Source organism: Wolffia australiana, chromosome 17 (genome assembly GCF_029677425.1).
Source record: "Wolffia australiana isolate 7733 chromosome 17, ASM2967742v1".
Lineage (NCBI taxonomy): Eukaryota > Viridiplantae > Streptophyta > Magnoliopsida > Alismatales > Araceae > Wolffia > Wolffia australiana.
Genome location: NC_135851.1, coordinates 9,225,513 through 9,252,260, shown reverse-complemented (window position 1 = coordinate 9,252,260; position 26,748 = coordinate 9,225,513). Strand labels below are relative to the sequence as shown.

The window sequence follows — 26,748 nt, the reverse complement described above, 5'->3', positions numbered from 1 at the left end:
TCTGATATGTGGCTTTATGCTTCAGTTTCCAATTATTATCCATCGTGCAGCACAATGTGGCATGCCGGATAAGATATGAAATTAAATTGAACAAAATCCAAATTCAAAGAATGTCTTTTTTATAAACGGCTGAATCTATGGGCTACCTTTGATTCAAAAACATGTTCAATGTTCATTGAAGTAAGAAGGACCTAAAATGATCGACCCAACCATTAATAACTAATTAATTGAGAATTACAGGAACACTAACACATTTCCTTGTCTTCATTTCATGATTTTTAATTATATATGTGTATAAAATTTTCCTAATAAATATTTGAAAGAATTAATCAAACAAAATAAGGGTAAAATGGAAGGTATATGTCAGAAAAAGTATGAAAAAATGTGAAATACATGTCTGGCTATAGTCATGACAATTCACAATTCAGAATCTATATATATACACATAATATAAGTATTCCCCTTTATATAATAGTTGTGATATTTAAGAAAATATTATTAAAATTGGAAAAATAAATAAATCAATATAAAACATGTGTCTATCTTATTCTTATACACATTATTTAAACATATAAGTGTATGTGTGGTGATGTAGTTTCTCACCTCTAATCTTTTTTGCATGTGATGAGTGTAATCGTAGTATAGAACCTCATTCATATGATGCCAACTTTGAGCTTCCCAGATTTATTTTATGACAAGCTTCAAATTTCATATTTGGGATGCTAGCAAGACCTTGCTCATAAAGAAAAATGTATCTTCCACGGCTGAGGAAAACGAATTTTTTTCCACCCATTAGTTGTCTCTAGTTTTGTGAGGAAGATCATACAATGCATAATAAATGAAATTAGTTTGGATCCGTATGCTAGGACTTGGCAGTTAGGCTCCATTGTTTCAGCTGATGTTGGATGATGAAGTGAATCTAGGGTTGTCTTAATATATCTCCAAGTTTTTTTGAGTTGCCAATGTAGATAGGAAGTTTCTTGGAATATACATGGCAATGTGGCTTGGTGTAAATTTTTGTACCATGATAGACGTATTTTTAAATATCGTTTTGTTAAAAGAAAATTGAGATGCTTAATAACTGATGAAAAATACATTAGGGTTAGAAATGTCATTTATGGATTTTTTTTTCTGCAATAATATTAATGAGCAAGGCCAAATCCACATCAAGAAACTATTCAACAAGTGATCTATGTTTTTAGCTTTAATTTCTATTTATTTTAGGGTTTAAACCTTATGTAATGAAATAAAACTAAAAAATATCTCAAATAATCTAGGAAGCAGAGATATTAATTATTGTATAATTTATATAAAGTTATAAAAATATTCTTGGCATTTTTTTTTGGAATTTTTTGTGAGAAATACTAATTAATTATATTTGTTAATTTGAGATATAAACAAATATCTCCGTTTCGGTTTCTTTGTGTGCCGAATGATAGTAGTGCTATTGGTAGAGTGCAATAGATGAATGAAATATCTCCGCTGGATATCACAGAGATGCTGGTGGATACACGCCGGCAAGTGGCGAAGGGGGGGGGCAAGAGATGGAGATTTAGCACCATTCATGACATTTGAGAGGAGGCAGTTATGTGCTGATGAGCGACCAACTGTCACGGAGATGTATCAGATGGTGAAAAGCTAGGCTATGAGTGATGATAACCTAGGAAAAAGGATAAAAAAGTGAGTAGAAAAAAGATCAAGATAACACTTACCTCGTTGTCACATGCCTAATGGGCAGAGTGTTGTTGTTTCTTCAAATGTCTTGTTCTGAATGTAACCCCTTCAGTCCTTTGAAATTGCAAACAAGAATTTGAATGAGCTCATTACTCTGCTAACTATAGCTAGGAAAAAACCAAGTATGTTTTTTTCAGATGGACGCGAGGGTCCATTTATAGATAAGATCGAGAAGGCAAAGAGGGAAATACCAACAAAATTTCAGCTCCAAAACCTTTCTGGATAATCAGATATGATTATTTTAAGTTGGTGCAATCTGAGCGCTCCAATTTCTCTATCCTTTTGACTTCTCTCTCCTCTATTTTTTCTTTCCACTATTTCATGACACATAGCCAGTGTGGCACGGAAATATTAGGAAAAAATAAAAATGTCAAAATACTCATTAAAAATATTTAAATCAATTTAAACTATATTTTCTAACGAATAAAATCATTTATTTTATAAATTTGATGTCATAAATTTCCATTAAACAACCAGAAAATCTGGAAAATCAGAATATAATTTTTAAAACCAGAATATCAATTTAAACATATTAAAATAAATCTAAAAATATATACTGAATTATATAGATATTACCAATTAATTTAATGAGATAAAATTTCGTAACATATCAAAATTATGAAAAATTAGAACTTCATTTTAAAAGATAATAAACCCATAAACATTTTAAAATAATGCATTCTGTGATTTATAAAAAAATTTTATTCACGGAATTAATGTCACAGAACTATGTTAAAATACCGTGGAATAAATAAAGAACATACTTTATTTTAAGCTTGAAATAAATCATTTTAATAATTAATAACATGCATTTACAGTGAAAAAATACTCAGATAAAATACATTGAATAACAACTAAAAATCATATATTATTTGTGATTATGAGTTGCATGTCCCATCAATAAATGAAATTATGCATAAATGGTGTGTCATCTATAAGCCCCCCAAAAAAGATTCAGCCTAATCAGCCCTCTAGTCCTCTTCATTTTCTTCTTCCTCATGCTTAGTGTCATGATTGACGCCTTTTTTGACTCATTCCCAACACTTTATCGTCTTTAGTATCTCAATGTTCTCTACAGTCAATCAAGATTACCTTAGTTGATGATGTCACCACCATCGGAGAAGAGTATCAATATGTCCACATTTAGGGGTTTTTGACTTTGTTTTAATTTAAACTTAAGTACTGATATTTTGTATCTATTGTTTCTCTCTATACTATGTAAATATCATTGGTTAAGTTAGGGGTTTATCCACATGGAATTACTAACTCAATTCCAAACCTTTTAAAAGTTCAAAAATGAAGTAGATAAACTCACAAGTTCAACAAATAATTATGGATGTTATTGAATTTTTATTCGAATACAAGGTAGTAAGAATGATTAAAAGTATTTATATAGTTCATCCAAAGTTCTTTTATTTTATAAAGGAGAAATATATTATTTGGATTTTAATTTTTTATAGAATTATATTCAATGAAAAATAATATATTTACATATTGTTTCTAGAGTTTATCAATATGATTCTTTATATGTTTTTATTTAATTTTAATGTTAAAAAATAAATAAAATTAATAAGCTATAAGTTCAAATATGGGTCTTGGGTCAAAATATATTTTATATAATTTTGTCACATTGAGACGACACTATTGAACTGAAACTAGGTCACATGTCTGATACCTCACACGATAGTATCCAAGTGTCTCATTTTTGCTTTGACCATAATAATGGCTTCATTTGCTATTGGCACCTTTGATTAACAATAGGTCTATGTGTGTATCGAGGTGTTGTATTATTTCTATAAATGTCTTGACATCTTGCATTACTTCTGGGTAACCATATATTATAATGAATCAGGCAAAGATGTTAATTACACCATTTCTTCTACTGTATTCTATGTCGCAACCTGTATAATATTGTTTTGTATCATCTTCCATGTCACATAAATCTACTACTGACTAATGACATTGAATATGTAGTGATTTTATGTGCTTATGATTTATATTACTACTTATATCATGAATAAGCACAAAAATTGTCACTTATTCATGTTGAAAATGAAAATAACACCCAGGTTTGTAACTGGTTGTAACTAATGGGTTTTAAAGATTTATGAACTAACCCGATTTGATTCTCTTGAATCATGCGGATCATTTTTCAGATGATTTCCTTGGAGCTTCAGTTTTGAAAGGAGTTAGATAATAGTAATAGTAATCATATATCAACGGAGGAGAAGAGATGGACCTATAGCACAATGAAGCATACTATGATACAGGCCCAATCCAGATCTCAAAAGGAGCTTAAGCCTTGTCAAAGGAGAGGCCTATTTTTATAGAAAAATTCAGGAGGGTGGTTGTTGTTTCTTTCCTATAAAGGGGGGACACAAAATTGACTGGCCTGATAGCCTAATCCTGGCCACACATTCTAAGTTTCTAATTGAGAATCTGGATTCCTTATTTATACCCCTTTTCTCCCACATTATAATTATCCTTGATTTCTGACCCAAACTCAATTTTGGCAGCCTTGAATGCAGAAGTGTTTCTTGGATCCACTATGTTTGAATGTCAGGTTGAGTAAATAAGGGAATCAAATCATCAGATTTGGAGGAAACTGAAGAAGAATGCATCCTTGGCCCGAAAGGGAGTGACCCTCTCAGAAGTTCCTATGATGTAACACGAGGGATGTCGGGATCGAATGACTCTTGTTACACCACAAAGTGAGCAAGGCAATCAAGTCATGCAACAAACATGAATAGTGCGGGCTAAATGCAAATGATGAGAAGTATAAAACTTGGCATCGACGGACACCAACAACCACTAATTCATCATAATCTATTCAGTTACAGTATAATCGATACATTACGATGAATATACATTGTATAAATGAACATTAAATGATATACATAATGATTGACTGGCTTACTGGCCACACATATTTCCGTAATTTATCACCTGGGCCATCTCACAAACCATAACTATAATACCATGCATTTGGAATCCTTTCATAAAGTCAAACTGACCAAGGGAGATCAATATCAAAAGCAACATGTATAACCTTTATCAATGAATTTAGATATAGATTTACATCGTTGTGTATTTCAGTTTAAAAAAAATTATAAAGAAATACCCATGAAATATTTATTTCTAGTGGATGAGTATGGGTTATCTCCATAGGGAATGAATCGTAGGGATCTAAATATCTCTAGATAGTGATTTGGATAGGATGAGAAGGGTGCACGTATTGTGAGAAGTAATGACGTGGTGGAAATGATGAGGTGAGAGGAGAAGTGATATGTATTGAATGAAGATGTGACCGTTGATGGGAGGGTAGTCACGGTGACATGAATAGAGTGATGGCGATGAGGGAGTAAAATGGGTTAAGACATAAGAAGAAGATGATGGATGTAGAAGATGAGTGAGAAATGAGATGGAGGAAGACAAACAAAGAGGGAAAGGGCAAGAGAGATAAAGAGACAGAAAGAGAGATAGAGAGATAAAGAGACACAAAGAGAGAGAGAGAGAGAGCAAGAGAGATAAAGAAAAGGACAGACAAAGAGAGAGGGCAAGAGATATAAAGAGACAGAAAGATAGAGAAACATAGAGAGAGATAATGAGACAGAAAGAGAGAGAAACATAGAGAGATAAAGAGAAAGAAAGGCAAAGAGAGAGCGGGCAAGAGAGATAAAGAGGCAGAAAGAGAGAGAGAGAGATTTAAAGAGACATAGAGAGAGAGATAAAGAGAAAGACATACAAAGAGAGAGAGGCCAAGAGAGATAAAGAGAAAGAATGAGAGCGAGAGGCATAAAGAGAGATGAAGAGAAAGAAAGACAAAGAGAGAGAGGGAAAGAGAGATGAAGAGGCATAAAGAGAGAGAGAGGGCAAGAGAGATAAAGAGACAAAAAGAGAGCGGGCAAGAGAGATAAAGAGGCAGAAAGATAGAGAGGGCAAGAGAGATAAAGAGACACAGAGAGAGAGAGCAAGAGAGATAAAGAGAAAGACAGACAAAGAGCGAGAGCATGATATATATAGAAAGACATACAAAGAGAGAGGGCAAGAGAGATATATAGAAAGACAGACAAAGAGAGAAGGTAAGAGAGATAAAGAGACATAAAGAGAGAAAGGGAGAGAGAGAAAAATAGAGAAAAAGAGAGATAAAGAGATAGAAAGAGAGAGAAAGCAAGAGAGATAAAGAGAAAGACAGACAAAGATAGAGGGAGAGAGAGAGAAAAAGAGAGATAAAAAGATAGAAAGAGAGAGAGAAAGAGAGATAAAGAGAAAGACAGACAAAGATAGAGGGAGAGAGAGAGAAAAGAGAGATAAAAAGATAGAAAGAGAGAGAGAAAGAGAGATAAAGAGAAAGACAGACAAAGAGAGAGAGAGGGCAAGAGAGATAAAGAGATAGAAACAGAGAGGAAGAAAGAGAGATAAAGAGAAAGACAAACAAAGAGAGAGAGGGCAAGACAGATAAAGAGATAGAAATAGAGAGGGAGAAAGAGAGATAAAGAAAAAGACAGACAAAGAGAGAGAGGGCAAGACAGATAAAGAGATAGAAATAGAGAAAGATCAAGATAGAAAAAGATAAAGACAGACAAAGAGAGAGAGGGCAAGACAGATAATGAGATAGAAATAGAGAAAGATCAAGATAGAAAAAGATAAAGACAGACAAAGAGAGAGAGGGCAAGACAGATAATGAGATAGAAATAGAGAAAGATCAAGATAGAAAAAGATAAAGACAGACAAAGAGAGAGAGGGCAAGACAGATAATGAGATAGAAATAGAGAAAGATCAAGATAGAAAAAGATAAAGACAGACAAAGAGAGAGAGGGCAAGAGAGAAAAAGAGACAAACAGACAAGTAGAGAGAGGGCAAGAGAGCAAAAGAGACAGATAGACAAAGAGAGCGAGAGAGAGAGAGAGGGCAAGAGAGAAAAAGAGAAAGATAGACAAAGAGAGAGAGAGAGGGCAAGAGAGAAAAAGAGAAAGACATATATAGCGAGAGAGAGGGCAAGAGAGAAAAAGAGAAAGACATACATAGAGAGAGAGAGCGCAAGAGAGAAAAAGAGAAAGACAAACAAGTAGAGAGAGGGCAAGAGAGAAAAAGAGAAAGATAGACAGAGAGAGAGAGGGCAAGAGAGAAAAAGAGAAAGACATATATAGCGAGAGAGAGGGCAAGAGAGAAAAAGAGAAAAATAGAAAGACATACATAGAGAGAGAGAGCGCAAGAGAGAAAAAGAGAAAGACAGAAAAAGAGAGAGGGGGCATGAGATACAAAGAGAGAGGGAGCAAGAGAGACGAAGAGAAAGACATACATGGAGAGAGAGAGGGAAATATAAATAAGGAGACAAAGAGAGAGAGAGAGAGCAAGAGAGATAAAGAGAAAGACATAAAGAGAGAGAGAGAGTGTGATGCAAAATGACAGGCTGGGATGAAAAAACTGTTCCAATGTCAATTGGGTGTGTGAAATGTGAGTTGACGCCTTTGCTAATGCAACTTTAAAATTAACAAGTAGACACTCAGTAAATCACTGTAAGCGGAACCTGGGAATGCCACTAGGCTCCTGATGGCCTGGACATCAGGTTGAAGGCCAACAGAGTGAGTATGGCTACTACCGCTAGTGCGCACGCCCTTGACGAGTCCAACCAAGGAGGTATCGATAGAGACCCTATCTCACGGAGCACTAGTCCCATCTACACTACCCTAACCCCAGCGGTGGAGACACGTTTGGGAGTTACTAATAGAAGTAAAGAACAAGCAATGGGGTACAGAGAGCATGCTTAAGGACCGATGCTCAATTGGTCGTGACAATGGTAGTGGGTGTTCGGCTGCAACAGACGAGGCGACGATGGAGGCACGCCAAGCTGATGGCATCAGCAGTATCGACACGGGTCTGACGTGGGTGGTGCATGGAGGATGCACAGGCGGCATCACTAGTTGTGGCACAGAGGCAGCGCATGGGCGGAGGATGCGTGCGGCTAGAGGCGGTGCGCAGGCAGAGGCATTGCTCATGAAGATGCGACACACAAGAGAAGGCATAGCATGGGGTGTAGGATGTGTGTAGGAAGAAGCAGTGCGTGGGCGGAGACCCAATGGCCCAGGTTGGCGTGCAAATAGCTCACGCGGGCGATGCGTGGAGCAGTAGCGATAGTGACACTCGACAAAGATAACACACGACATTGTGGCGGTGGTGGCACACAATAGGGACGACTGAGTGTAGTGGCACACATGGATGTCGTGGCATACCCTAAGTCGTTCGAAAGTCTCATGCGGATGATGGATTATAGATATACGTTAAACGATGACGGTAAAGGTTCCATGAGAGAGTTTGAGACTACTTGGTATATTCTAGAGCACCAGTTGTAGCTTGGCTCCCCACGGCCTGGAAACTTAACTTATCGATTGGGTTAAATTGATCCTTATTTAATTAATCTATATGTTGATATAGTTAATTTATAAGGTTGATCAATAAATGTTATTAGGCCACTAAAGTTATTAACTAGAATGATACAAGGGCCTAAAGGATCATACGCACAAGGTCATAAAGGCATTGGTGGATATATTTTACTTTTTAGAATTTTTGAGAAAAACCTTGAGTGAAATATAAAGAGGGAATGAGATATCTTTTTAAGCACCCATGCAAGCCTGATTTGAGAGCTCTCCCTTTCTCCACTCTCTTCTCCACTCATCCAAGGAGAGTGTCTTTATGTGAGAATATCTTTTATATTTTCAAGAAGAGTTGAAGAAGAACACGTGGAGATCCAACCGTCGAGTAATCGCTTGGATACTTCTAGAGGCTAGACGCGTGAACGACTTCAGAACGATCTCGAAGCGACAAGGTCAAGGGTGGAACGACTTCCCCAAAAGGTACAATTAATGTTTCATTTTAAGGATCGATTGTGAATTGATCGACATGCTTGTGCATCCATGGAAAGGTGTTTTTTGTGGACGAATCAAGGCACCGAACCCAACATCAATGGCGTCAGCGGTTGGGTGTGACGTTGGCGCGTGACAACAACTTCGGCGTTGGGGGCACAAGTGGTGATGATGTCAGCACACGGGTGCGGGTGGTAGTGGGTGACAACGCACATAAAGGTAGTGTTGGGTTCTAGAGGCCTTGACTTGGATGAACAAATCAAAATGATGCACAACGAAAGACTTTTGCGAATCGAACGGCATCAACAAAAATCATTGAAACGAAGTACCTTTGCACGAATCTCATTCGTGATTTCTTCAATCTCAGAGCGAGACGAGTTGAGCTGCTCAAGTGTGCAGCCTCTAAACGTATCCACGCGGTCCTCGACACGTGGGATCTCCTCCTTCTTGTTGACGGGCCCCATTTTATCTCCGTCGGTGTCGTTACGTCGTCCCGATCACATCAGAGATGGAGAGGGGGTGTGGGGAGAGTGGAGAAGAAGGGGAAAGGCCCCTGAAGAATTCTGGCCTGGGTGAATTTCGTTCAGGGCTTTCTCCTATTTATTCTGGCCTAGATGCATTCGGAAATCATGGGAGAACTCTTCTCCAATATTTCACTGCCTTGGCCAAGGACTTCGTTGCATCGTCTTCTTTGAGCTGTCACCTCTTATACCGAGGGTGGACGATCCCATCTTGACCACTCAATCGCCTGCGTGTACTTCTTGATGCACCCAAACTAAGACTGTTTATAATCCCATGATTAGAGACTCGTTGGCCATAGCCAAAGTACAACCGTCCGTCCACAAGACGTCTTTGGTGTCTCAGGTCTAAGGACCACTTACACAACCGTGACGTGAATAAAACTGATTGACAGTTTGATATAATACCATTCAGGGAATCGTACGGATCACTTTAGTGAACTATTTCCTTAGTGTCGCCACACTAATGGCTACGGGACCGGCTATAGTCATCATATGAGTGAGGCTAGATAGTGCTATTCTATCTGGATACTTCGATGTCCTTCTCGCATATCCTTCGAATAGGAATGTTTAGAATACATGCTTAAAGACCAGTGACCTCTGTATTACGATCTCATCATAATTCACCAAGTCTGATCATGTATTCATGGACTTCATTATACGCATCACACGTGCACTATAATGTATATGTTCTATTAATGAACATGGAACGAGATGTAGAATGTGTGATTGGCTTGCTGGCCACATATATTTCCATCAGGTAGGGCGACAATGTGGGCTCGCACCATGGCGCACATTTGCGACAGCGGCGCCAACTCGCGGTAGGGTGACATGGCACAACACGCGGCGGCGCACGTCAAGGTGGGGCAATGGCGCAGGCACTGAGCAGCGATGGGCCCACGGCAGGCACGGGCGAGCATCGATGATAGGCATACGGTGGATGACAGGGACGTGGAAGTGGTGGTGGCGACAGCGGAGGGTCAGAGTTTCCAAGATTTTCAAAATCTCGGTGGCATTTTCGTGAACATGGAATTACGAAACTAACAATAAATATGAAATAAAAACAGAGTTTTTTTCCTCTTTTCTTTTCACGAGTGGGTACCCTTCCCCCCTTTACATAAATATGGGCCATCCCCCTAGGAAATCAAGTGAAAGGCCCACATAAAAGGGTCCTAAGGGCCCTCCTTAGCAGCGGAAGGCCCACACATATACCCCAACACGTCAGCCCAACTACACAAACACATGGCCCCAATACAATTGCCTGACACACAAACGAAAAGAGGTCATAAACACACGATAAGGATTACCATCAACGTATGGGGGCCTGTTTAGGCTGAATACTTGAAGGTCAGGACTCTCCTTCAGCCCATGCTCCACGAGCTAGCAAGGACCTATCTTCAGTGCTAGATGGTCCCCATCATAGAGCAAGTGACATATGAGAAAGAGAGATAAAGAGATAGAGAGCAAGCGTGATAAAGAGACATAAAGAGAGAGAGTGATAAAGAGACAGAAGAGAGAGAGAGAGAGCAAGAGAGATAAAGAGATAGAGAGCAAGAGTGATAAAGAGACATAGAGAGAGAGCAAGAGAGATAAAGAGATAGAGAGCAAGAGTGATAAAGAGACATAGAGAGAGAGCAAGAGAGATAAAGAGATAGAAAGAGTGTGTGTGAGAGAGATAAAGAGATAGAGAGCAAGAGTGATAAAGAGACATAGAGAGAGAGCAAGAGAGATAAAGAGATAGAGAGCAAGAGTGATAAAGAGACATAGAGAGAGAGCAAGAGAGATAAAGAGATAGAAAGAGTGTGTGTGAGAGAGATAAAGAGATAGAGAGAGAGAGAGCAAGAGAGATAAAGAGAAAAAAAGAGAGCGTGTGAGAGAGAGCAAGAGAGATAAAAAGAAAGAAAGGGAGTGAGAGAGAGAGCAAGAGAGATAAAGAGAGAGAAAGCGAGAAATCAAACAAGAGATAGAGCAAGAGAAGATAACGAGGCATGAAGAGAGAGAGAGAGAGCAAGATAGATAAAGAGACATAAAGAGAGAGAACAAGAGAGATAAAGAGACATAAAAAAGAGAGAATAAGAGAGATAAGGAGTCATAAAGAGAGAGAACAAGAGAGATAAAGAGACATAAAGATAGAGAGAGAGAGAGAAAGAGAGGGAGAGAAAGAGAGAGACAAAACGAGAGAGCAGGAGAGAGAGAGAGATAGAGACAGAAAGTGAGATATCAAAAGAGAGAACAAGTGAGGGTGAGAGGATTAGAGAGAGAGCAACAGAGAGGATTAGAGAGAGAGAAAATGAGAGGACTAGAGAGAGAGAGAAAATGAGAGGATTAGAGACAGAGAGCAACAGAGAGGATGAGAGAGAGAGAACAAAAGGGAGGACTAGAGAGAGAGATAGCAATCCAGAGGGAGAGGATTGGAGAGAGATAGCACGTGGGAGGGAGAGGATTGGAGAGAGATAGCATGTGAGAGGGAGAGGATTGGAGAGAGAGCAAGTGAGAGGGAGAGAGAGAGAGAGAGAGAGAGATAGAGACAGAGATAGATAGAGGGAGAGAGAGAGAGAGAAAGAGAGAGGGAGAGAGAGAGAGATAGAGAGAGAGAGAGAGAGAGAGAGAGAGAGAGAGAGACAGAGAGAGAGAGAGAGAGAGAGGGAGAGAGAGAGAGAGAGAGAGAGAGAGAGAGAGAGAGAGAGAGAGAGAGAGAGAGAGAGAGAGAGAGAGAGAGAGAGAGAGAGAGAGAGAGAGGGAGAGAGAGAGAGGGAGAGAGAGAGAGAGAGAGAGAGAGAGAGAGAGAGAGAGAGAGAGAGAGAGAGAGAGAGAGAGAGAGAGAGAGAGAGAGAGAGAGAGAGAGAGAGAGAGAGAGAGAGAGAGAGAGAGAGAGAGAGAGAGAGAGAGAGAGAGATGACTACGAAGGGTCATGCTCTGATGCACGAGAAAGAACCTTGTTGTCTCTCTCCCGTGACCTTCCATTAAATCTCTTTTTCCTCCTTTTTCATTTATTCCCCGGACCCAAGCCTAACCCATTTCGGATCCACTCACCGCAGCCCAGGCCACCAAAATACCAGCTCTAACCGACCCGACCCGACCCGACCAACCCGACCCGACCAACCCGACCCGACCAACCCGACCGACCCGACCCGACAACTTGATCTAGACCCGGTTCTTGCCGAAGCTAATGCTCGATTTCTATTGGTCGGCTTTGCTGGAGGCAGTTCAAGTCGCCACGTGTACTAGAAGCTTCTGGATTCCAACCTTAAATAGTTCTTCTACAATCTTTCCCGCGAGAAATTCCTACGCGTCGAAGCGAGAGAGTACTGCTCGGGCTATGGCGCGACCGGTAATCTTGATCATCTCTCTCGCTCTGATCTACGCTTCGGCGGATTGCAAGTCCCGCGATCTTTACAAGGTATAGCCCCGATTCACGCTCTTTTTCTGCATAATTGAAGGAATCTTTGTGTTATCTCGTCGACCATGAAACAATTCGCAATTCAGTTAGGTCAACCGCTTACTGATCTCTCGGCTAGCATTTTTTTTCTGTTTAATATCGCGTTGAGTGATTTTTTTTGTTTGTGTTTGTCGGAATTGCGCTGGTAAGGATCGTTTTTGCTGGATCCGTGATGACTAGACTCTCTTCTATCCATTGTTCGTCAATCTTGGGAATTTGGCCATTGATCTGATGAAACTCGATAGAATTTGCGGAAGGCGGTGAAGATTTTCGGAAGGCTGTGCAATTAACACGATTGCTGCCACTTGTTCTCTCGTCGTGGGCGAAGCCTCAGTGCCGAGATACTTGCTTAGGGATTAGAGCGACCTCGACGCGGATTTGGCTGGCAGGAGAATGCTCGACCGCTATTCTTTGCTTGTTTTATGTACTGATGCTGTGCTCTGAAGAAATTCAAGCGTATTGAAAGCGTCGTTTTAAAAGCTAAAAACGCAAACTAACGAGGATTAGTCGTGTTCCTTTGGTAAAATTTCATTATAACAACCATAATACTGTCTCCATCATTGAAAAAAAATTCCTCAGATTCAAATTGTTTAGAGTTGAATCTTTGTTATTCTCCATAAGTCGTTATGTTTTCATCTCATCCTACTCTTACGAGTTCAAGAAAAGGTAAAAAAGGGTAATTTCTCAGGTCCCTTCTATCTATTCTTATGCGTGTGGGAAGATGGCTTTTACAGTATTCAGCACGAGTACCGTCGATGTATTCTAATGAACAACCTATTAAAGAGTTTGCTTTTTGTCGATGAATTTTCATTTTTTTTTTTTCCCATATGTTTATTTCTCATACCTTTAACTGACAGGTTCTCGGTGTTGATAAAAATGCTAATCAACGTGATATTCAAAAAGCCTTCCACAGGTTAGATTTTCTAAAATTCCTTGACTCCAACAAATTTATTTATTCTTTTTCGGATAGTGCCATGCCAGTGAAATCATATGTTGAATACTTTTCTTGTTTCTCCTCTCAATGCCCAGGCTCTCCCTTCAATATCACCCCGACAAAAACAAGAACAAAGGTGCCCAGGAGAAATTTGCGGAGATAAACAATGGTACGAACAGTCGTCTTTATTATGAATCAATTTACTCGTTTTGATCATGTATTTGAATCCTTTTCAACAAGAAATGAATGTCAACTGAGAGCGAGGCAAAAAAATTGTATGTTTAGATTTTTTTGATACCGGAGTATAAATCTTGAACATTCATGGTGCAGCTTATGATATTCTATCTGACGAAGAGAAAAGGAAAAATTATGACCTCTATGGGGATGAGAAAGGAGCACCTGGCTTTGAAGGTGGGAACTTCGGTGGTGGAAACTATGGGGGCCAAGGTGGATACTCTTACTTTACCAGTGGCGGCTCTAACGGAGGTGGATTTTCCTTCAATCAAGAGGGCTGGCAAGGGGGATCCCATCAAAATCCCCACTCTTTCTCGTTCTCGTTTGGCGGTAATCCTTCCAGAAGCGGCAGTCCATTCGACTTTGGCTTCAACGATCTATTTTCAAACTTTTTTGGAGGGCAAACGAAAGGCAGATCACAATTTGGGGGTTTCACAACTTCATCCAGTGATGATTCCCGTGAAAGTCTACCTGATGTTGACTCGTTGACCTTTAAGAAAGAGATAGTTGACCAAGGTTTGACTTGGCTTCTGATGTTCTACTCGCCGACCGTCAAGGGGTATCACACGTCTGAATCTCTCATTCACGATGTCTCCCTTTCACTGCAAGGAGCTCTAAAGGTTGAGTATCTCAGATTTTGCTGTCTCTTAAAGGTTGAGTTATCTTCTTAAACTTGTTATTTTAATCTTCTTTCCTGATTTTTCTAGGCTGGGAAAGTGAATTGCCAGAAGGAGGCTGCCCTTTGCGGTGATCACGGAGCACGGCCTTCACGAAAGGCCAGAATATTTGTCTATTCTTTCAAAAATGCCGAAAAGGGTGAATTGATAGAGTACGGAGGCGAGTTAAATGCCAAAAGCTTGAAGACTTTCTGCCACGAGAATTTGCCAGGGTTCTCCACGCGGCATAGTAGGGATAGCGTTGACTTGTTTCCTACTTTGAAGGAAAAGCTGCCACAGGTGCTTCTGCTTTCTACCAAGACAGAGACTCCCATCATTTGGCGCGTCCTGAGTGGGCTTTACCAAAAAAGATTCAAATTTCACGATGCGCAGGTTAATCAACGGTCAACTTTCTGAATACTCTTAAGTGTCATGATTCCATTGTTTGACGAATTAAACAACTTAACACCCGTGTTGCAGGTGCTTGATATCACCGATGAGAGGGTGAAGAGATTTAAGGTCAACGCTCTTCCGGCGATCATAGGGAGGCTGTCGAATGGGGAAGAGCATGTGCTGAAATCAGGGATACATATAAAGGATCTAAGTAGTGGAATAAACAACATGAAAACATTGATTGATAAGTTTGAGAGGACGAGTAAGAAGGCGTCCTCTGATTCGGGGAAGGATTCATCGCAATCTGAAGCGCGACAAGAAGACGGTTTACCCATCCTAACAATCCTTAATTTCGAGACGATATGTAGCGAACGCACACCCCTTTGTCTAATCGGGGCATTCAAATCTACCAAGGCGAAGAAAAAGATGGAATCAATTCTATCCCAGGTGAGTTCTCTCTCTCTTTCTCTCAACCTGCTTTGCATTTGCTCTCTATTCTTATTTAATGTGTGCAACACTACTGTGATCATACCCACCGGAAAACATAGTCTTATACACCCTCTCTCACTTTTAATTAATCTCAGGCAGCAGTTTATAGCCCAGAATTTCCGTGTGTTTACCCAGCTTCTCTTTCCATCTCTCTTCTCTAATTTGAACGTTTCTCCTTTAGCAAGTCAAATTTTCACTTCCGTTCGAGGAAAATTTATTATATTTTATTTTTGAAAAAACAAAGGGAAGATCACCCAAAACTGACTTGCTATCATCATCATCATCATCATCATCATCTCTTTCTCTTTTAATTAATCTCAGATTAACTTACAGATCGTTATTTTATGGATTAATTAAACCTAGATTAATTCCTTTTGGTTCCTCCAGATATCACAAAAGACTATGACGAGAAGACAGAGTCAACCTCTCTCTCCTCGAGACTCGATCTCTTACAGCCTCTTGGACGCGAGCAAGCATAAAAAATTCATCGAATCTTTCGAAGACTCTGCTCATAAGAACTCGGACTTGATTCTCTTGGCCTACAAGCCCCGCAAGGGCAAGTTTGCTCTTCTTGGGACGAGTGAATTGACGTTAGAAGACGCAGAGAGTTTTGTCGGGTCAGCTCTGAATGGAGACTTGAAATTCTCGGAGATCAGACGGACGCCCACGTTCGAACAGTAAACTCTGGTACTCCTCTTTCGGGCTTTTCTTCGACTGTTATTCGTTATTGCTGACTGTAGGCTTGGGAAAGTGTCTTGTTCAGGCGGCTGGTAGGCATCTCCCCTACTCTGTACATTTAATTGAGAAAGTAAGGATGTACTCATGAGCTGTGTGTGCATCCGTAAAGTTATACCTGTTATTATTCTGATGTCTGCTTCAAAGAGTAGAGAGAGAGTCATGGAATCTTCATTTTGGATGATAAATCTAGTTTCACTATGTCAAAAACTTGTATATCTCTGCTAACTGTTATCTTTATGGAATGGAATTTTATTTTTTTACCCATAGGAACTGCTTTATCTTCACATTCATCTTTGTTGCCATCAACCCTGATTTCTGCACCAAGAGTGGTGCTGCTACTTCTCTGTATGTGTTTCTTTGTATTACTACTTCACTGTGGCGACTTGGAGTTAGGATTGTTTGATGGTTGACGGACCATCAGAGTCCGTCATCTGTCATTGTCCGGGTATATGGACAGGTGAAATATAAACTTATGAGCTCCAAAATTAAAAGTCTTACCACAACAATAGTGACTACAACTGTTGTTGAGAACTATGAATGTTGTTGATGACAAATCTGACTGTTGCTAAGGATGACTATGGCTAATTGATGATGATGATGACTATCTTCGTTGTGGATGGCGACTGTTGTTGACGAAAATGGATATTGTCATTGATGAGGCCAATGATTGTTACTCGCAAGGACGAGAATGGTCCTTGTTGGAGGCCACAACCACAACACTGTTTTCAACATGGATGATAACCACAATAACTGTCAGTTGAGGGTATGATGACCTGGACGGCCATGACATGGACGGTGATTGTTATTTATGGTGATGATGGCCATCATCAATGGGGACAATGACCACCATGATTGTTATCGACATGGGCCATGCTGACAGTTGTTGTCATAGATTACGGGGATGACGACAACCGTTGTCAACAGGGATGGTGACCGTTGTCGACAGAGACATCGACTGTCATCAGGGATGGTATCTGTTGTCAATGGGGATGTGGACCATGATGATTATTTCCAATGAGAGCAATGACCACAATATCCACAACCTTTCCGGACCAGTCAGGACGATTTCACTATTTCTTCTAAATGTGTAGAAGGTTATAGCCGCAGTCTGGATGAAGATACAGTCAGATTCCAAATTCAACCGACTAAACCAATCTTGCCAATATAAATATTAATGAAAATTGATGCATCTTTTTAGAGGTACAGTGAAATTACATTAATTCAATACACCATTGTCAATATGTACGACGTGAAACTAAATCCCAGTTTTTAAATAAGAAAAGATTGCAAGGAGACATTACTTAGGCTAATTTACATTGAGGGACGATGTCAAATCTGTATATTTTTATATAAAATACATAGTTATCAGTTTGGTCATAAGTAGCCACTTTGCTTCAAGGTCATTATCAATCTCATCAATATTGAGATTGGCAATATTATCAAGATCAATATCATTACTCTCATCAATAATGATTTAATCAATAAGATGACCTTTAGGCTTGTCATGCATGTACTTGTTTCGAATATACCATGACAGCAGTCGTCAACATGGACGATGGATAACATGGAAAGGAATGACAGAGACAACAATCATTGTGTGGGCTGATTGAAAGATAGTAAGTTTTGAGATCTGTCAAGTGTTTTCTTGGTATCCTGGGTGTGTGGGGAAAATCATTGGAGAAGAGGGAGAGCTCAGCAGCACTTGTAAATCACTATGATTCAGGCGGAACATAAGGATGTAAGGTATGGGTCTTCGCCTTATGTTGTTTCTTTTCTCACAAAAATAGTTAACTTAATTAGTGTTCTTCATCATATTTTTACTCACATCTTACTTCTTTATATCCTCTTATCTCATCCCTCTATCCTCCCCCATCATACCATTCTAAATTCAACCTCTACCATCATTCATACCATTGACCATCATCGTGTCCTACACATTCACTTAATACTTTCTTTAAGTTAAATTAACATATAACTTACATCTTTTTACTCAATATCACCAGCTCACATACTCTACTTTCGTCTTCATCTCTTTTCGTTGATCATCACTATCATAAGATGTTAATTCCTTAATCATGGTTCTCAGTGGAAACAATCCGTACTCATCATTAACTAAATATTCTTAAGCATGGTTAAATATATTTTATATCATAATCTCAATTACCATTGACGAATTAAAACCCCTAAAATCGAGATTATCATTTTACACTACCTTGGCTGCGATTGATGGATTGGTAGACTCATGTATTCTAGATTATGGTTGCTCTTACCATTTCTGTCATCACGCTAACTGTTAGTGATAGACTATCCCTCATGAGCTAATGGGTCCTATTCTATAAGCCCATTAGCCCTATTATCCTCTCTCCCTCTTAGGGTACATATACCCTTACATGTACTCTGCTCGAGTTATGTCATTATCTTCTCCTTCTCTTCCCCAACATGGTATCAGAGCACTAGAGCTCCTTCCCTAGGGTTTGACATCGCCCACCTACAGCCGCCGCGCACGCACAGCAGCCGCAGCCCGCAGCCGCCACGCACGCATAGCAGCCGCAGCCCGCAGCCGCCGCACGCAGCCGCCGCACGCAGGCCAAGACGCGCAGCCGCAGCCGCAGCCGCCACAAGACGCACGCAGCCGCGAGCGCCGCAGCGCCGCAGACGCACGCAGCCGCAGCGCAGCGCGCACCGCGCCGCACAGCAGCCGCAGCTCGGCCGCGCGACGCGCCGCAGCGGCAGCGCAGCACTACCGTAGCAGCGCCCGTAACAGCACCATGTCGCCACCGAGACCGACTTCTGGAGAAGCCATCGTCCTACAAGGTGGCTCATCCGCTCGCTGGTCCCGGGCGACACTCTTACGGGCCCGAATCTACTCCCGTGGATGGGCTTCGCCGAGACCACTTTGAAGGCGCGCCACTCTTCAAGCATTGCATCAAGACCCTTACCATCGACCACCCACATCATGCAGCGTGGGACGTTGAGGACCAGTTCATCCTCGGCTGGATGTATGCGTACACCACGGCTCCAGATTTCGCGACCGCCTTCCGCATCGAAAACGGTGAAAGGTTTCTGGGATCAGTGCGCTCTTTCGTGGCCGGAAAGCGATCGTGGCGTCTTTATTCCATTGCAAGTCAGGCCAGCAATCTCCGTCGGGGTCATTGACGATCTCTGAATATGCACTTGCCCACAAGAAGATGTGGGATGAAGTGGATTACTACCTACCGCCCGACGATCCGGCGCCCAAGACGTTCAGAATGTGCTTCTTCTGCGGATCATGGGCTTCCTCAATGGCCTGAACGCGAGCATGATGACGACGTCGCCGTGCCTTGCACCGCAAGGAAGGTCCTCCTGCCCTTGAGGAGTTGGTGAAGGAGCTTCAAGAAGAGGAAAGCCACTTCCTCCTCCATGGGACTCCCTCCTCCAGCCCCCCGGGTGAGTCGACCGCACTACTTTCTGCCCTCCCTTCAGGCGGCAAGGCACCGTCGATCCTCCCTACGCCCACCTCCGCCGCTCCTCCAACTGGGACGACGATTTGCTCGTATTGCGCAAACTGGGCCACGGAAGAACAAGTGCAAGAAGCGCTCAATGATGGCGAAAAGAAGAAAGAGGCTGCAGAAGGCAAGGACATGGTGGCCCATTCTGATTCCTCCTCGGCCAGCCCCTCCGCAGTGACCATGGACCAGCTTCAGGCAGATTTGGCCCGCCTCCGTGACCAGATGGCTGCCCTGCAGAATCCGTCCACGGCCTACTTCGGTGGCTTTGGTGCGTCTTCCACTCCTTCATCTTCAGATGCGTGGTACTGTGGCCATACGGCCTTCCACTCACCTGTCGTCTCCGATACGACTTGGGTCCTTGATTCGGGGGCTACCGAACACATGACCCCGAGCAATGCCCGATTTGTATCATATGAGCGGCATCGTGGTGGCCGCACTGTCCTCACGGCCGGGGGTGGACGTCTCCGTGTGGCCGGAATCGGGGCAGTCTATGTGGACGGCTTTGGTGTGGTCCACAACGTTCTCCATGTCCCTCACCTGCAGGCCGTGCTTATGTCTCCGCAGCGCTTAGTTAATGCTATCTCCTGCTCCTTCCACCTACAACCTGACGGCATATTTCTGTCTGACAAGGAGGGCCGGACTACACCGATTAGGCGGGAGAACGGACTGCTGATAATGGACGATGGAGGCCGCTCCCAGTGCTTCATGGTGCACTGGACTCTTCTCTCGGTGGCTGAGCAGCGTCGGGGACGCCTTCTGATGGAGCATCAGCGACTTGGACACCCACCTTTCTCCACTTTACAGCGTCTTTTTCCCTCGCTGTGTTCGGGCGTAGACCTTAAGACTATGCTTTGTGAACCTTGTCAGTTAGCCAAGCATCGCAAATCCTCCTTTGCTTCATCCTCGTCTCACACATCGACCCCGCTGTTCCGAGTCCACAGTGATGTTTGGGGGCCGGCCCCGCAGATCAGTTTGAAAGGGCACCGCTACTTTCTACTCTTTGTGGACAAAGCTACCCGCTATACGTGGGTCTACCTCCTGACTGCGAAGTCGGAGGCTGCGCAGAATGTTCGACACTTTAGCGCCATGGCACAGACACAGTTTGGTCGAAACATCCAGCGTTTTCGTTCCGAAAATGCCCGGGACTTCTTCAACGCCGACCTCGCCTCCTTCTTTGCCGACCGGGGCATCCTCCACGAGTCCTCTTGTGTGGCCACGCCCGAGCAGAATGGCATGGCTGAACGTCGCATCGGCTATGTTACCTCGACAGCGCGGACATTGCTGTTGGACTCCAAGGCGCCGGGGCGTTATTGGGGAGAGGCGGTTTTGACGAGTACTCACCTCGTTAACCGTATCCCCACCCCACTCCTGGAGTTCTCCAGCCCCTTGGACCGGATGACTGTGGCATTCCCGAATGCTTCTTTGCGGACGGGACTCTTGCCTCGTATCTTGGCTGCACCACCTACGCCCATGATACTTCTCCCACACGCACGGTTTGATGCACGCGCACTCCGGTGTGTGTTTGTGGGTTACTCTTCCTCCAAAAAGGGTACTGTGCTATCATCCGCCTTCTCGGCGGTTCTTCATCTCGGCAACGCCACCTTTGCCGAGCATGAACCCTATTTTGGGACTACTCTACCTCATCACGCCTTCCGCTGGATGAGGCTCCTCGGCCCCTTGGGGCCCAGTCCGATCGTGGAGTCCACCACTCCCACTCCACCCTCCTCACTTCCGGATCTTTCTCCCCTTGATTCCTCTTCCTCACTTCCTCATGCGGGGTCCTTGGACGTGTCCTCTACCTCTTCTTCGTTACCTGCCCTTCCCCTTTCGGCAGCTCTCCCTCTCCCATTGGTCTCTGTTCCTCCTTCCGGCCCCCCATCCTTGTCAAACCCCGGTGCGTCACCCTCCTCCTCTCTCTCGGTGACCAACCTCGTCACCCCCTCCCGGTCTACCCTCGCCCTCCGGTGAGTCACCTACGACTCCCGGTATGTCGTCTACTGCTCCTCCCGGGGAGTCCCCCATTGCTTCCGCTCCTTCTCCTGTCGATGGTGACGATCAGTTGGGGTGGCCTATTGCTCTACGGAAAGGGGTCCGTCAGTGCACTAAGGCCCCCCTCTACCCTCTCTCTCATTACCTCTCCTTTGACCGGCTGAGCCCTCCCTACCGGTTGTTCCTCACCCGCATCGAGTCGGATCCCGTTCCTCGACGCTTAGCCGATGCTATCGCTTCTCCCCATTGGAAAGCGGCGATGGACGAGGAGATGCAGTCTCTCCTCAAGAACCACACGTGGGATGTCGTTCCACTACCTCCGGGCAAGAGGGTAGTGGACTGCAAGTGGATTCATGCCAAGAAGCATCATGCGGACGGTACTCTCGAACGCCTCAAGTCTCGGCTTGTGGCTCAGGGGTTCACTCAGTCCTATGGCGTGGACTACTTCGAGAAGTTCTCTCCCGTGGCGAAGATGGAGACTGTCCGGCTTCTTCTAGCGCTTGCAGCGCACTTCCACTGGGCCATCCGCCAGTTCGATGTCAAGAATGCCTTCTTGCACGGCGACTTGACGGAGGTGTACATGCAGCAACCCTCGGGCTACTCACTCGGCCCCCCTGGTCACGTGTGCCGACTGCGGAAGTCCCTCTATGGACTCAAGCAGTCCCCGCGCATGTGGTTTGGGAGGTTCTCCTATGTTCTGAAGACCGAAGGGTACACTCAGAGCAATGGAGATGCCTCTCTCTTCTTCCGTCACCGCCCGACCGGTGTCTCCATCCTTGTCGTGTACGTTGACGACATCCTTATCACGGGATCTGATGCTGCCGAAGCTGTCCGCCTCAGCACTGCCTTGGCTAAGGAGTTTGAGATCAAGGCCCTCGGCCTTCTTCGCTACTTCCTTGGCCTTGAGGTAGCCTACTCCCCCCGTGGGATCTTCGTCTCGCAGCAGAAATACGCCGTCGACTTACTGGCACTGACAGGGATGACCGATTGTGCGCCGGTGAGTACTCCCATTGATCCCAACGTGAAGTTGGGCAAAGGGGAGGATTCGCCGCTGACGAATTCCCACCGTATCAGCAGCTGGTGGGGAAGCTCTCTACTTGACGCACACTGCCCGACATCGCCTTCGCCGCCAACCTGCTCAGTCAGTTTATGCACTCCCCACGGAGATTCACCATCAGGCCGCCCACCGGGTCCTTGCGCACTGAAGGGCTGCCCGAAAGGGCCTGCTCTTCCTCGCAGCAATGACCAGACAGTGAAAGTCTACACCGATGCTGACTTTGCCGGCTCCGTTGTGGATCATCGGTCTACCACGGCTACTGACGCTTGTTTTGGCAGTCTCACAGCTGGAAAAGTAGCAAGCAGGACAAAGTCTCCCGCTCTAGCGCCGAAGCTGAGTACCGCGCACTCGCCGATGGGGCCTCTAAGGGCCAGTGGATTTACGGCATCCTTCACGATCTTCGCGTGGAGTTTGCTGGCCCGATTCACTTCTTCTGCGACAACAAGTCGACGATCGCGTTGGCCAAGAACCCTAGACAACAGGGCCGCATTGCACATGGAGCGCAACCGCTACTTCTTCAAGGAGCGAGTTGACGGGATCTTTGACCTGGACTTTGTTGCATCCGCCGACCAGGCAGCGGACGCCCTTACCAAGGGACTCTCCCGCCTCTTCTTCAACGTGCCGTCCAAGCTCGGTATGGAAGATATCCATACTTTGCTTATGGGGGTGTTAGTGATAGACTATCCCTCATAGGCTAATGGGCCCTATTCTATAAGCCCATTAGCCCTATTATCCTCTCTCCCTCTTAGGGTACATATACCCTTACATGTACTCTGCTCAAGTTATGTCATTATCTTCTCCTTCTCTTCCTCAACACTAACTGGTGTCACTCTTATTCATGTGCCTCAAGAGTGATTTATATGGGAATAATGCTCCTTGCAGGATCGTTGGCATTGGAATGGTGAAGATCGAAATGTTTGATGGAGCAATCAGAATCCTTGGAAATTTGCACCATGCATGAGAGCTATGAAAAAATTTGATTTTCCTCAGTTATTTGGAGGTGAATAGCTGCACTTTTAAGGCTATGAACAGAGTTGTGAAAGTATTACATGGAATGCTCATGGTGATGAAGGGTACACATCTAATTAAAACTGCAAAACCAGATGGGTTGGAAGATCAAGCATTTGTGAACCAAAAATTGTACACAATCTAAAATTTCTGAGTTTGATAAGTTTTGCATAGAGAATGACATTCATCCTCACTTTATAGTGAAGAAGACCCCACAATTAAATGTTGTTACAGGAAACATGAAGTGCACCACAACATAGAGAGCTAGGTGTTTGTGGTTGAATGCAAACTTGGCCAAGGAGTTTTGGGCAGATGCAATTTAGATGCACACATATTTGGTTAATAGGTCCCCAAATTATGCTCTTAAAAAGAATGTGGTTGTAGAGGTATTGATTGAAAAACTTGTGCACTAATCCATATTGTGTATATTTGGATGTCTAGGTTATATCTTTACACCTGACGATGAAAGATCAATGCTTTATCCAAAGTCTAAGAAGTGCATAACCGATAGTGACGCAGTGAAGGCCTATCGGCTATGGGATTTAAAAGCACAAAAGATTGTGTTTAGTAGGGATGTGGTTTTTTATGATAATCAAATGTTGAAGACTTCTAAAGAGTAGGGAGTTTAGAATTTTTTTTGCAGCAATATCCAGGATAGGACTTGGATCAGGGTGGAGAATATGCAGATTCCACCTAGTTTAGTTGACAATGGAGAATAAGTTGAGGAGGTCATAGAGAATTTTGAGAGAATTTTTGTTAGATGGGTGAGGTGTGAGATGAGGCTGCCTACTCGCCTTCATGCTAATGTGGTTGTTGCCTTGTTTACAAAAGATGGAGAACCAACACCTTTCAAGGTGACACTTAATGGACCAAAGAAAGAGAAGTGGCGGCAAGGATCTGAGGAGCATGCATCCTTGGACAACAGCCAAACATGGGAGTTGGTGGAGCTCCTAGTTGGGAAGTGAGCTATCGAATATAAGTGGGTGTTTAATAAGAAGACACCACTTTGTGATGCAAAGTAGTCATCATACAAATCATGGCTTGTCGCAAAGGGCTTTGCTCAGAAAAGAGTTAATTATAATGAAATCTTCTCACCTATCATGAAACGCACATATATTTGTATGGTGTTAGCCATTGTTGTGCATGAGGACATGTAGTAAGATCTACATGCAGCAACCTGAAGGCTTCATTGTAGTGGGTTCAGAAAACATTGTGTGCAAGTGTATGGGCTGAACGAATCTCTGAGGTAGTGGTACAAGAAGTTTGACTCCTACATGATGCACATTGGTTGTTCCAAGTGTGAGTTTGATTGTTGTGTCTACATGAGGATGTGATGATAGTTATCCAATTTATTTGATCCTCTATGTGGATCATATGCACATTGCTTTGAAGAATTTACTTGAGATTGCATGGTTAAAGGCATTGTTGAGCAAGGCATTTGAAATGAAGGTTCTTGGAGCAGCGAAGAAGATCCTTGGAATGAAGATTTACGGAGATCGTGTGAAAGGTCATATGTGGTTGACTCAGAGGAGTTATATGGGAATGATTAATGCTAAAGTGGTGAATACTCCTCTAGCTAATCATTTCACGTTATCCATTTATCAGAGACCTGAAGTTGATAAAGGCGTTGTTGAATTGAAGTTAATTCCCTATGTTAGTGTTGTTGGATCTCTCATGCATGCTATGGTCTGTACAGGATCAGATACTTCTCATGCAATTGGACCAGTGGGTAGGTTTATAAACAATCTGAGAAAGGAGCATTGGAGCCAATGAAGTGGATTCTTTAATATTTGAAGGAAATAACTGATATGGGACTTCTCTTTGACAAAGAGAGTTCACTTTCATTACTTGGTTATGTTGATGCTGATTTTTCAGGTGACATCCGTCCGTAGCTCCAGATGATGACTAATGACGATTTTTGAACGAACAGATGATGAAACATCATCCGTCCTCCAGCTCTACTTTGAAAAAAAAAAGGTTAAATTTTCACTCTTTGCTGTGTACGGTGTGTTGCATGGGCAAGTGAGAGTATACAGTTGTTCACAACCAGGATGATCAATGTTGTTGGCATGGACGATGGGGATAATGACGTTCGATAATGATGATTATGACAGTCATTGTCAATGGTGACCTCATTATGATAGTCATTGTCAACGGTGACAGTCATTGTCAATGGTGAAAAGAAAAAAGGTTAAATTTTCACTCTCTGCTGTGTATGGTGTGTTGCATGGGCAAGTGAGAGTATACAGTTGTTCACAACCAGGATTACCAATGTTGTTGACATGGAAGATGGGGATAATGACGTTCGATAATGATGATTATGACAGTCATTGTCAATGGTGACCTCACTACTAAAGACTACGACTTTGATGAGTATTTTCAATATGGATGACGGGAGGATGACTGCGATAATCATGGTTTGTACACAGAGACCATCGTCAACGGGGAGAGCAGAAGTCATTGACGGGGACAGCAGTCAAACTTTCTTGCTGGCTCTCTCTCTCTTTCTCTATGTGACTCTCTCACCCTCTCTATCACACTCTCTATCGCTCTTGCTCCCTTTCTATGTTTCTCTCTCGTACTCTCACCCATTTTCTTTCATTCGCTCTCTCTCTCGTTCTCTTTGTTCCACTCTCTTCCAGTTTCTTGTTATATATCTCTCTCTCATTTCCTCCTTTTACTCACACTCAATCCCTTTGTTTCTATCTCTTCTACTCTCTCTATCTCTCGCTCGCTCACTTTCACTCTGCTTCTCGCTATCCTTCTATCTCTCTATCTCTCTCTCGCTCTCTTTATCCTTGCTTCTCACTCTCCTTCTATCTCTCTGTCTATTTCGTTCTTTTTATTTCTCTCTACTTCTTGCTATTCTTCTATCTCTCTGTCCCTCTCGCTCGCTATCCTTTTATCTCTCTGTCTCTCTTGCTCACTATCCTTCTCTCTATCGTTCTCACTCACTCTCTGTCGCTCTCTTGCTCTCTCTTTCACTCTCGCTCACTCTATGTTGCTCTCTCTCTTTCTCTAGGTCTCTCTCGTTCTCTCTCTCTCTCTCTCGCTCTCTCTCTCTCTCTCTCTCTCTCTCTCTCTCTCTCTCCTTCAAAAGACTTGTTCAAAATCACCACCTTCAGATGACTTGCCGCGATCAGAATCTGGTGACTCGGGCAACCGTTCTCCCTCCTCATCGTCAGAAAGCCATCAAATAACCGAGAAT

At 43.1% G+C, this 26,748-nt stretch overlaps 1 protein-coding gene across 1 annotated transcript; it reads left to right on the top strand.

Annotated features, from left to right (window-relative positions):
• Positions 1 to 12,374: 12,374 nt before the first annotated feature.
• ATERDJ3A (DNAJ heat shock N-terminal domain-containing protein) lies at positions 12,375 to 16,262 on the top strand. Its single transcript, XM_078589128.1, has 7 exons — positions 12,375 to 12,515; positions 13,412 to 13,467; positions 13,584 to 13,657; positions 13,819 to 14,342; positions 14,430 to 14,771; positions 14,859 to 15,218; positions 15,648 to 16,262. The coding sequence occupies exons 1-7, from the start codon at positions 12,435 to 12,437 to the stop codon at positions 15,939 to 15,941; spliced, it is 1,731 nt and encodes a 576-aa protein (XP_078445254.1). The 5' UTR covers positions 12,375 to 12,434; the 3' UTR covers positions 15,942 to 16,262.
• Positions 16,263 to 26,748: the final 10,486 nt, after the last annotated feature.

Coding starts and splice junctions, on each gene's coding strand:
- ATERDJ3A (XM_078589128.1), top strand. CDS start 12,435: ATGGCGCGACCGGTAATCTTGATCATCTCTCTCGCTCTGATCTACGCT. Junction 13,468..13,583: donor ATTCAAAAAGCCTTCCACAG/GTTAGATTTTCT, acceptor CTCAATGCCCAG/GCTCTCCCTTCAATATCACC. Junction 15,219..15,647: donor TGGAATCAATTCTATCCCAG/GTGAGTTCTCTC, acceptor TGGTTCCTCCAG/ATATCACAAAAGACTATGAC.